Source organism: Microcebus murinus, chromosome 23, assembly GCF_040939455.1.
Source record: "Microcebus murinus isolate Inina chromosome 23, M.murinus_Inina_mat1.0, whole genome shotgun sequence".
Taxonomy (NCBI): domain Eukaryota; kingdom Metazoa; phylum Chordata; class Mammalia; order Primates; family Cheirogaleidae; genus Microcebus; species Microcebus murinus.
The window spans coordinates 5,152,587-5,165,631 of NC_134126.1; the positions used below are offsets into that span (position 1 = coordinate 5,152,587).

Consider the following 13,045-nt stretch of genomic DNA (forward strand, 5'->3'; position numbering starts at 1 on the left):
CACACACACACACACACACACACACACACACACACCTGCACCAATGCTCTGCAGGAAAAAAGAAGCAAGGTGCCAAAGTGCCCAGGAAACTAACCTTATTAAAGAAAGATTTCAGAGTATGTCGTGCTTACAAAATCTGCTTCATGGTAAGTTACTAAATCATCTTGAAATATTAGAGTAAGTAAACATAATTAGTAAAATTTCATTACTCACCGAAAAGATTCTGCATAAGTGTTCTATATCTATTATATTATTTTGTTGAGTTCTGCTATTAATAGATGTAATTTTAAAGAATAGGAAAAGTAAATAAAAATTAAATGCCAATGATTTAAACTAATCTTTACTCGTTTCAAGAACACCAGAAACCACATAAAAGCAAAAAAAAAAAAGGGCTGTATCACATCACACATGAGTAAAGCAATCCACAGCAACTGATTTATATAAACCCCAGAAAACAGGGGAAAGTCTAAATTACAAAGATAAATGATTTATGAGTCTTAACTAGATGTTATTAAAACCAGAGCAATTTGAGGAAAAAAACTTCAGGAGGAGGGGGTGCACTGAAGGGGTTAAATTATATCAACTTATATATAAAAGCTTATATTGCTTATACCCTATAAAAGCATGTAAGAAACATGAAAAACAGCATCTAACAGAAAACATTAAGTCTGTACTTAAGCATAAAGTAAAAAAAGGAAATATGCGGCAAAAAATAAAATAGCCATTCATTTCATAAATATCCCATTTTCATATTATTCACTCATCACTATACTTGTACTGAATGTATATAATTTATCACAGGGAAGCAAAATCTCTACACTTCTCCCTACCTTAGATTTTTAGTCAAAATGAATGCAAACAATCACGTGGGATTCAGCCAAGCAGTGACGTTAAATTCTGCTCTGTCAGAGAGAGCATCTGTCAAGCCCACATTTAAACTGCTGCCTGCCTGTGCAGCAGCGGAGGAACCGTGGATTTCATATTATAGACTAAAACCTCAGCAAAACTGCTCAAAATCCTTCCTGCAGCTGCCAGGCAACAACGAAAGAAAAGAGGTAAATCCTATTCTTTTCCAATACAATCGAAGCACTACAGTCTAGCTCTGGCTGCTTTACATTGCAGCTCAGTGTTATTACTAGAAATATGGATACTGAGAAGAGAACACAGCACTGCATTGTCCAGCCAGGAAAACAGCAGATGTAAAAACCTTCAATGCATCAACTGTCGGGAAGAGTCAACAGTGCTCCAAATAGAACAGACAACTACAGCTCTTTTGTTTAACAAAAGAGAGAGAAAATGAAAGAAAGGGAAAATTTCGGACGTCTAGGACCCATATGAACAAGGAGGGTAACTGGAAGACAAGCAGACAGATGGACACTTTGGATACTGTGAAAAGCAATCGCAGGAGGCAGACTGTTGGGGGATGTGCGCATGTTCGATAGCATCTTTTTTGCTGAAGTGATGGCGTGCCAAAAGTATTTTCAGTGGGCATAATCCTCTGCACATAAATGGCCTGACCAAGAAAGGTATGTCGATATCTTGTGTATGATATTCATTTAAATGTGTTACCTTTTTATAGCCCTGGAGGCACTGAAATCTGATAAACAAGTTTATACAGTTCACTGCCCTTGAAAGTATGAAAGGGTTTCTTAATATATAATTTTAAAAATTGTCATTGTTCAGAAGACAAGCTGTCACTGCTTTTATTCAGCTAAATATGTACCTTGGAGTAATTCCGTATTATAGACATATAAGAGGGAAAAGGTAAATAATAATAGTATGTGCTTAAACGATTCTCTGAAAAATTAAACTTAAAAAAAAAAATCTGTAGCCCCCCAATAGAAAACATAGCAAACCTTTATCAAATTAAGTCATTCAGAATCCTTATCTAGTAAATTAAAGTGCTCTCTTAAAAATGGCTATCAAAAGAGACAATGCAGTGAAATTACATTAAATAGTATCTAGGATAATCTTAATATTGAGTTTTTCCCAAAGTCTTTTTAAAACAAAATCTTAATATAAAACAGCTTTTAGCAACAAAACCTCCAATATCTCCCTAAATAAAGATAATGAATACAACCTCATAGTATCAACAAATTTTAAGTATTCCTGAGCTATAAGAAGATACTAAAAGGAAAGCCTTAGCATAGGATCACATAAGGTAGTGTAAGTTTATGCATAACCACAATAGAGTCACATGTTATTACAGTGTCCATGAATACAACTTTCAACAAAGAGATATCAATAGTTGCTAAAAATTCCACTATCTGATATACTGAGGTTTTATTTTAGGTAATAGACTGATCTAAAAGACTATACCTAAGGCTGTTCCTGGTGATCATTTTAAAAGTGAAATTCAAAAATATAATATGAAAATACTTTGAAATATAAATATCCACAAACAGTAATACAAGGTCAAAAAAATTAAATATAAATCTAGCTAATGTACTTCCAGGCTACATTAATATGCAGTCTAACTGCTGCCACTATACGTGTGTGCAGGACAGAGATAAATCAAATAAACTATTTTAGCAACAACCATAGTTAGAATAGCAACTCAGAGCTCAAGAAATCAAAGATATTTCTAAAATTTTACAAACCTATCAAAGATCCTGATTTTTCCTCAGTTTCACACCAGAATTCAACAGCTTATTATTTAATAATCACAAAAGGCAAACATTTTTAAGACATACGTAAGCACTGCATTCCGAAATCAAGATGGAACAAGTTTACCAGGCCCTATTACATCTCAACATCAGCTCTCACTCATAACCATGAATTTTTATTCTAATCTAAACACTAAAATCAAATAGTACTGGAAATATATGGTTGTAAAAAATCTCAAGTACCTCTTGATACCTTTATCTCTCAATGGTAAAGTCATCAGTTCAGTAGTTTTATAAACTAGACATCTCAAAACTAAAGTGTATAAGTTTCTCTATTAAAGCATCACTTAAATCTAGGACTGTTTGTTCCAATAGACTAAAGATATCAACTTTTTAAAAGCCAAATGATAAAAACTGTAGTTATGTATAATGAACAGCATTTTACAGTGACAATATCTCCATGAACTTTAGATGTAAATATACATTAATAACTTGAAAATATTATCAAAAAAGAATAAGACAGAATCAAAACTATTTCTATTCTGAAAATGTAAGAAGTGCAAAAGTATTTTGCATACCAAAATATTTTAACTTTCTTTCTTGTTCTGTTCTCACTTTTCAAGAATTAAAATAAAATAGGCAATAACTAGAGAATAATTTTATCATTTAATAAAAGGAAAAAGTTATTTCAATTTTTTTCTTTTTAACAGAAAAATTATAATACCTGAGAAACTTTTAATAAAGAATTTTTAAAAGCTAGAAACACAGACTTCATTTAGCCTCAACAGCTTAATATTTACAAATGTACAAATATCACGAAGTTTAATTAAGATGCATATTTACCACACAATGTTATAAAATACTAGGACCAAAATTACGTATGTTAGATTACAATATATAATAATTTGCTGTTTTCTGTAACAATGAAATACTTTAGAGACATCACGTCAGATATACTGTTTTCATAAAAATAATTATGATTCTTTTCCTCCATTCATTTTAGTCCTTTATTCAGTCATTCAAACATCTAACCTTATATTTATTGCTTTTTAAACCATCAAATTTACACTTTCAAAAAATCTAAATGATTGGACTTCAACCAGATTCCAAGCATTATTATATCAACAGAAAGCTAATACATTTATCTCTGTAATACTTAGACCAGATAGATAATCAAATAAATTTAAAAAGCAGCTTTTCTTTCTTTTAAATTTACACACATAACTCTTATATCTACTGGTCTCTTTATGAGGTAGAGGGGGAGTCATTACTATTTATCTAATATACCATTCAGAAATAAAAGCTTAAAAATAGTTCCCTGGTCTAAACAGAACGGGTAACTATTTACAAGTACAAGAAGGAAAAAATTAGTTTCTAAATCAGAATGCTCAGCTGTATTATTTGCAGCTTAGCTCATAGAAAAACTATGTTTTGTTGGTACAGTGAATAGCCTTGGTCTTCATTATAGTAATGTGAGATTAAAATTCATGTAAATAAACTCTAATAAATAGCAAAATAGATGTTTTTTAAATCCCAAACTTAAAAACACTCAATTCATATCTCTCAAAATGATTAAATGATTTTTTACATTTGAGAAATATTATAACTTCTAAAAGTACTATGTAATCTCAGAAACTAGAAATTTTTAAACGCTGGTATCTATACTATAACACGTTAGAAATTCGTTCAAATTCCCACCCACTTGCTCCTCCTAGTGGCTGCTACTAGAATAGTACTTTCATTCATTTATGCCTAACACTTTCAATTAGTATTTTCCAAGTACTTAACACTATTTATGAGTTTTACTCTGTAACTACTCAGTTACATGAAAATTTCCATGTTAATTAAATATTATGTCAGAGTTAAACAAATTTTTTTAACCATGAATCTCTCAATATCACATGATACTGAATGTGATTATTAAATAATAAGCTGTTGAATTCTGGTGTGAAACTGAGGAAAAATCAGGATCTTTGATAGGTTTGTAAAATTTTAGAAATATCTTTGATTTCTTGAGCCCTGAGTTGCTATTCTAACTATGGTTGTTGCTAAAATAGTTTATTTGATTTATCTCTGTCCTGCACACACATATAGTGGCAGCAGTTGGACTACATATTAATGTAGCCTGGTGGTACATTAGCTAGATTTATATTTAATTTTTTGACCTTGTATTGCTGTTTGTGGATATTTATATTTCAAAGTATTTTCATATTATATTTTTGAATTTCACTTTTAAAATGATCACCAGGAACAGCCTTAGATATAGTCTTTTAGATCAGTCTATTACCTAAAATAAAAGCTAAATGAACACATGTATATACATATATACTATAATTTCAAATAAGCAAATGATTCTGCATTAAAATTATTTAATTAGTTTTATTTTGCTTAAAGACATAATTTTCATAATAAAAAGTTGAAAAAAATAAAAATTACACATTCATTAGTCCCTCTTCCCAAAATGCTTTTTTCTCTTAATGGAATTCAAACTACAGCTCTTTGCCCACCTCTACACCCCTCATACCTTGGTCCAGAAAAACTAAGAACAAACAGAAAAAAGTAAGAACAAACATATACAACTTTGTGCTGTGCACAGAAAACCTTGTTGCAAGACAACGTAACCAGTTCTTCATATGTGGCATCATGAATCTCCCATATTGACATCTTATAACCTTTTTTAAAATCTTGAGCACTATTGTGCTATTTTAGAAGTCCTAAAAATTTAACAAATTCTTAGAAGACAGCATAACTCAAGAACTTAAAAATATATTTCAAATAAATGTCAAAAGTTAAGTACTTAGATATATCAGTAGCTATTACCTATATTTTGTAGGAAACCTGGAAAGACTGTTCAAGGTAGTTCTTGGCTTAATTCTAACACAGAGATAAGTGATAATGTTCTGGCAAAGCCATAGATATAGATAATTACATGCTTTATTTTATAATCAATTTTAAGTCTAAGTAAGAACAGTGATCTCTTGAATACTTCATACATGCATAAGGTTAAAATCAGAGAGGAGTACTTTAAAATGTTCATCATTTCTTATTGTCTAAAAATCCTACACTGAAGTTACTGGACCCTGAAAATTAATTTTGACAGGTACATCTTCTCATTGACTTTCTCAACACAGTAGGAGCCAGTGGAAACATGCCAAGCAGTGCACTGTGACTAACAGAACTCTGCCACAACCAACCTTGCACCGTCTGTCCCACAACTGATACATGACCATTTTACAAAAAAGGCCACTGACTGTGCACCATACCATCAATGGTATGTCAAATCAATTTTAATTAATGCCAATAAAATTTCCATCTGCTCTCCAGGCCTTCCTACGTGGCCTTTTTCAGGAATCCAGAAACATTTTTCTTCTCTACATGCATACAACTTTTAAATCTTTAACTTGGGTCAAAAGTATAAATAACTGGAAGTACTAAGACATTGAAATAAGTAGAAGAAAATTAATCCAACATATCTCTTTTAAATGATCCTTTTGCAACAAAGGTATATTGTTAAAGAAATTAATCCTGTTCTCAGTGATGTTGTTATGCTGCCACAATGGGAAACAAATTATAAGTTTTGTTCCTGGGTTATCATATTTCCACAGCTTAAGAAATTTGTATTTGCCTTAATTTTATTAGCATCCAAAGTCCCTTTTAGGTAGTTATGTAAGATTTAGCATTTTGTAAACTTTTATGCTTCATCTTTATAGCATGACTGCGAGGGACACGACGTGATCAAATTAGAAAATGATTGCCAAAGAACAGTATTGATTCAGAAGAAGATAACATTTTCAGTCACCAATATCTCATATACCACTACCAGACATTTACAACATGCTTCAGTGCAGGAGAAGACACTGCTGCTTTGCAAAGATGACCTGGAATGCCAAAAGGTCTCTGTTCCGTACCCATCTTATCGGAGTACTTTCTTTAGTGCTTCTTTTTGCTGTGTTTTTGTTTTTTAATCATCATGACTGGCTGCCAGGCAGAAATGGATTCAAAGAAAACCCTGTTACATACACTTTCCGAGGATTTCGTTCTACAAAGAGTGAGACAAACCACAGCTCCCTTCGAAACATCTGGAAAGAAACAGTCCCTCAAACTCTGAGGCCTCAAACAGCAACTAACTCTAATAATACAGACCTGTCACCACAAGGAGTTACAGGCCTGGAGAATACACTTAGTGCCAATGGAAGTATTTACAATGAAAAAGGTACTGGACATCCAAATTCTTACCATTTCAAATACATTATCAATGAGCCTGAAAAATGCCAGGAGAAAAGCCCTTTTTTAATACTGCTAATAGCTGCAGAGCCTGGACAAATAGAAGCCAGAAGAGCTATTCGGCAAACTTGGGGCAACGAAAGTCTAGCACCTGGTATCCAAATCACACGAATTTTCTTGTTGGGCGTAAGTATTAAGCTAAATGGCTATCTTCAACGTGCAATACTGGAAGAAAGCAGACAATATCATGACATAATTCAACAGGAATACTTAGATACATATTATAATTTGACCATTAAAACACTAATGGGTATGAACTGGGTTGCGACATACTGTCCACATATTCCATATGTTATGAAAACTGACAGTGACATGTTTGTCAACACTGAATATTTAATACATAAATTACTGAAGCCAGACCTGCCTCCTAGACATAACTATTTTACTGGTTACCTAATGCGAGGATATGCACCTAACCGAAACAAAGATAGCAAGTGGTACATGCCACCAGACCTCTACCCCAGTGAACGCTACCCTGTCTTCTGTTCTGGAACTGGCTATGTTTTCTCTGGAGATCTGGCAGAAAAGATTTTTAAAGTTTCTTTAGGTATCCGCCGTTTGCACTTGGAAGATGTGTATGTAGGGATCTGTCTTGCCAAGTTGAGAATTGATCCTGTGCCCCCTCCCAATGAGTTTGTTTTCAATCACTGGCGAGTTTCTTACTCAAGCTGTAAATACAGCCACCTAATTACCTCTCATCAGTTCCAGCCTAGTGAACTGATAAAATACTGGAACCATTTACAACAAAATAAGCACAACGCCTGTGCCAACGCAGCAAAAGAAAAGGCAGGCAGGTATCGCCACCGTAAACTACACTAGAAAAGACAACTTTTTTTCAAATGTGCAATCTGTAAATATTGCTAAAAGCATGTATAATTAAAATTGATTATACCCATAGGACAAGTTTTAGTTAAAATTCATCACATAAAGGAGTTCAAAAATTATTTTTTTCATTTCTGGAAAAGGTAATTCTTAAACTACAACATTATATGACAAAAAAGTATCCCAAAAGAATCTATAAAAACCTGTGTAAGGGGATTCTGTGTATTAACATGCAATAACAAGCATGCATAAATTAACAGTTCAAGCTCCATGTTAGGGGCCAATAAAACATATTTGCATATATTTTCCACATAAATTTTAATTTAAAAAATGAAGATAGTCAAAAGACTCTCCATTTTATATTTAGCTTTTTGTTTTAATACATAATTAAGTGTAAATAAAACATTAATATCAATTTTAAGGAAACTTTGTAACTGAGCAAAGGACAAATTTTCTGACCTGACTATTCTAGGGTTCTAAAAACTGTATTCCATGCAATAAGATTTAGTTGAGTTATTCCATAAATACATTCATAAAGCTCAGATGTTTCGTCAATGCACTTCTCATCAAAGTATTTACTTTTTGAAAGTAATTGAAATATTCATTTTAATTTCCTTTATCAATCCACATATTGGGGGAAATTATTTTGACATGATGTGGTAAAATGTAAAAAATGTGTCTCAGGCTCAAGTTTTTATAAAAAAAGTTATTAAATGTTTCAAAATAGACAAACTGTTTCCTCATTGGTGTTAAGGGCCAAACTAGTTTTTCAATGAGTTATTCAATTAGATCAATCATTGCACTCCTAAAGAGTATCACCATTTAACTTCAAGTATATCTGACTTCAAGTACATCTACAAAAATAACTGAAGCAAAAGCAATCACCTAAAGGCACAAATAGGTTGTATTGCTGAAAAAAAAAACAAAGAGGGCAGGTGCAATTTCATTCAATACATTTTTAAGATGCATGTCTGCCAAACTGCAACATACGGGAAGTTTATTTCCTGACAGCAGGGGTACAAATGCCAATACTTAATCGTTTTATGGCACCTATTTCTTTATCTGAGTGCCGAGTTTACAAACCTGTAGTTTTTAATTTGGTAGATGACAAATATTCTGCATCACCAGTTAAAAACCTTCCTGGGAGGGATGGGGGAAACTACAAATGTTTGATGAACACTTGATTCTAGGATGAACAATGTATACAATGGACTTTTATCAAGTTTTTAATAAAAAATGGTAAACAAAAAACTTTACTGAGTGTTATAATACAAATATTTTCACAGTAATTTTGTTTGGCTCCATCATAAATTTTCAAATCAAGAAATACCAACCCAGTAACTTTAAAATAGTGTTTTTATTCTATATAAGTATGTAAATTTATTCATCTTAATTTAGAATGTTTCTTAGTCTAATAATAATCATTTTTATCCCTGATTCTACTATGAAGGAATAAAACACGAGAACAGAACTGTTAACATCTGTTAAGGTAGAAAATCAAAAAAACTATTTAAGTACTTATTTACTATGTTGAATTCTATTAACATTCAATTTCTCTCTGACTTTCAAATCAATAGCCTAAGTGTTCTATTCTATTATATGTCCAGTAATCCTGAAACCTGATATATAACACCCCCTAGTTCTTGGTTCAAGTCTGTTTCTCTCTCACTCTATATGATTACAGAAACATCAAAATCACTAAATAAAAGTTACACTGAGAAGGTAACACCAAATTAGATCAGTAAGTTTGATGAAAGACAAAAGGAATCCTTCTCTCAAGGTAATGTTTTCTGATTTATACTTCAGAAGTTTAAAAAAAAAAAGGAGTATTTGTGTGTGTGTGTGTGTGTGTGTGTGTGTGTACACAGAAACAAGAACCCAAGTGCTATTTGTACAAATTATGATTATAGTGCAGGATCTTTCAAGATAGTAATTTCCTTCTGGAAAAATTCAAGTTTAAAAAAAATTGGCTTATGAAAAACAGATTTTTTAACAAACACCTAAATTCCTCCTATCTCAGGTATCAATTTAAAATCATTTCTATATTCCTAATAATACTGTCTTGGAAAATAATGATAACCTTATGACATTCCGAGTCCTCAAAGGGGTCTGGATCAAATAAAGTCTGAGTACTGTTGAAAATCCTTATTTTAAAATAAATATTCTACTATTAATTTATTTTTGACTTTTCACTCTCAACAATATGCAAGTTGATTTCTTGAGCAAAATGCTCAAGATAATGTATTTAAACATCTCACCACTTTTTAATTGTGCCTTCTTCATCCCAGTACTATGTAGTTTTTGCAGACATAAAAATATAAAATTAAATGACAGTATTACCATTTGGTAAAAGGAAAGATTACAGCAACAACTATGTAATTTTTTGCTCAAAGTGTTAATAGGTATTTTAGAAGATGAAAACACCAAAAACCTTCAATACTTACAACACTAGTTTATTTCAATCAAGGTTTGAAGTAATGAAATTGTAATTCGACCAAATAATTTTTTAGATTTCTCCTCACTTCATTGTATATAGCATAATCACATATAATCTCAACTGAAATTTTATTAATATCTATTTCCAGCAAATCCTTCAAAAACAGTACCAATAGCAGCAGCACAGTCAGCAATTTACTGTGTAATAAGCAGTGTGACTGTACTGTATTAAAACACTTCACATATATGATCTCATATAATCCTCATAAACAACACTAAGAGATAAAAAAGAAAGATTCATGGGAGAGGTTAAATATCTAAGATCACACAGCTAGTAAAGCAGCAGGTTTCCATTTCAAAGACTATGTTCTTAATAATTATGCTGTTCTGCTACATATTTCACATATGACAGTTGCTAAAAGTCTAAAGAGCTAAGCAAAACGGGCCTGTGCCTCTATTCTCCCACTCTCTGCTTGTTCTTCCTCCTTTGCCAGGGCCTCCAGGCTTCACAGCCATTTTCACATGATGGAAGGGCACCTGAGGCGCAAACAAAGAGAAGGAAAAGGGGAGAATATCTGATCCCCAGGTTATTTTTCTCTTCTTTTCAGTTGTTTATAAATGGTAACCAGAACCTTTGAAAGGCATGTGCATTACTTGCTTATCTCTTGCTACTTAGGGCCCTAAGGTACATCTGTAAACACAGACAAGTGGCACTTAAAAAATATAAAATGTGGTTCCTTTAAAGCACAATTGATAATTTTTAAAAAACAAAAGTGGCACTACATTTATTCATCCTACTGTTATTCACCTACTGTTTTGCTATGAGGTGGTAAAGCCTGTTTAGCTTATTTAGATAAAATTTTTTTCCTGTTTATCTAAGAAATTTCACTATTTAAATTTATCTAGGTTTTAAAAGCTCCTTCCCCCAAAATCCCTATCTAAATATATTTCTAATATACCTCAGAGAATGTCAATGTGGCATTACTCCCATAAAGCAGGTAATGTACAGCAAATATTAAAATGGGACAGAATCCCTACCACCAGCAAATTTTACAACAATACAATTGTTCCTAGCTCCTGTGAGGATTCCATAATGTTCTGTAAGACAATGCCCTCTGTGTGCCCTGCCAATTGAACAAATCAGGGTGTGAAGGGATCTAAGAACAACTTCTCCGTTAAAGACCAGCTGAAGATTTCATTATCTGTTCATAATCAATATCCACAGCAAGCCTCAGAAAAGCAAAAAAGAGCTTGTGTATACAACATAATGGAGCTGAGACTATGTTGCAATAAATGCCTTATTATTAGGAAGAGATCAGGGAAACAAGAGTTTGGGGCTTGTGTTCCTAAAGTCGTGCCACCATGAAGGAAGGCCAACATATCCCCAAAGTAACCACAAAGATGATGGTCTGGGCCTGATATAATGTAAAATGTTGTTGGAGCCTAGAAATTAATGAACAGAAAGAACTAGCCCATTGTTTCACATTTGCTTAAAATTTGTTTAAAATTGCATTCCTTTGGCCGGGCATGGTGGCTCACCCCTATAATCCTAGAACTCTGGGAGGCCAAGGCAGGAGGATGGCTCGAGGTCAGGAGTTCGAGACCAGCCTGGGCAAGAGCGAGACCCCGTCTCTACTATAAATAGAAAGAAACTAATTGGCCAATTAATATATATAGAAAAAAAAATTAGCTGGGCATGGTGGCACATGCCTGTAGTCCCAGCTACTCAGGAGGCTGAAGCAGGAGGATCACTTGAGCCTAAGAGTTTGGGGTTGCTGTGAGCTAGGCTGATGTCATGGCACTCTAGCCAGGACAACTGAATGAGACTGCCACAAAAAAAAAAAAATATATATATATATATCACACACACACAAAAATTGCACTCCTTTATCAGAGATCTGGTTGTATTATGACAAGGTTAAAAAAAAACAAAACAATAGCTACAGCCTTTTTCCTGACAGAAGAGAATGTCTCCTATACACCTAAGAGAGAAAGCTAATAACTGGGCAAAAAAAAAAAGATGAGTAAATATGAATTTTACAAAAATAAAATAAAGCTTGTAATTAAAGTTTGTAAGCAAAACTTCTAATTTAAAGTACAGTTATTCCTTGTTATCTGGGGGAATTGGTTCTAGGACTCCTTGTGGATACTAAAATCCACAAATGCTCAAGTATCTTATATATAATGGCAAAGGGCCGGGAGTGGTGGTTCATGTCTGTAATCCTAGCATTCTGGAAGGCTGCAGGCGGGTGGATTGCTCAAGGTCAGGAGTTCAAGACCAACCTGAGCAAGAGTTGGCCCCTTCTCTACTAAAAATACAAAGAAATTAGCCGGCCAACTAAAAATATATAGAAAAAATCAGCCGAGCATGGTGGCACATGCATGTAGTCCCACCTACTCAGGAGGCTGAGGCAAGAGGATCGCTTGAGCCCAGGAGATTGAGGTTGCTGTGAGCTAGGCTGACACCATGGCACTCTAGCCCAGGCAACAGTACAAGACCCTGTCTCAAAAATAAATAAATAAAATGGTATAGGGTTTGCATATAACATATGCACATTCTCACATATGCTTCAAATAATCTCTAGGTTGCTTATAATACCTAACATGATGTCAATGCTATATAGTTGTAATACTGTGCTGTTAGGGAATAATGACATGCAAAAAAGTCTGTACATGTTCAGTACAAATGTTTTTGGGTTTTGTTTTTGTTTTTTAGTATTTTTGATCCACAGTTGGTTGAATCCACATGGAACCTACGGACACAGAGGGTCAACCATATTTGTATGTCTGCATGAATGTCTGTAAGTATATGAACATTTAAAAAATATATATATATAAACCCAAGTTATCTTCTCTGATCCCCAAATTTAATACTTTTTCAGCATTCCTCATCTCAC

At 33.2% G+C, this 13,045-nt stretch overlaps 2 protein-coding genes across 3 annotated transcripts in view; one reads left to right on the top strand and one right to left on the bottom strand.

Moving 5' to 3' along the window:
* The window catches only part of CDC73 (cell division cycle 73), a 135,229-nt gene that overhangs the window by 58,997 nt on the left and 63,187 nt on the right, over nt 1-13,045 (bottom strand). The window lies entirely within an intron of this gene.
* On the top strand, nt 909-7,858 carry B3GALT2 (beta-1,3-galactosyltransferase 2). The gene is made up of 2 exons (XM_012772415.3): nt 909-1,526; nt 6,317-7,858. The coding sequence occupies exon 2, from the start codon at nt 6,441-6,443 to the stop codon at nt 7,707-7,709; it is 1,269 nt and encodes a 422-aa protein (XP_012627869.1). The 5' UTR covers nt 909-1,526; nt 6,317-6,440; the 3' UTR covers nt 7,710-7,858.

Excerpts from the sequence above, each read along its gene's own strand:
- B3GALT2 (XM_012772415.3), top strand. The coding sequence starts at position 6,441 with ATGCTTCAGTGCAGGAGAAGACACTGCTGCTTTGCAAAGATGACCTGG.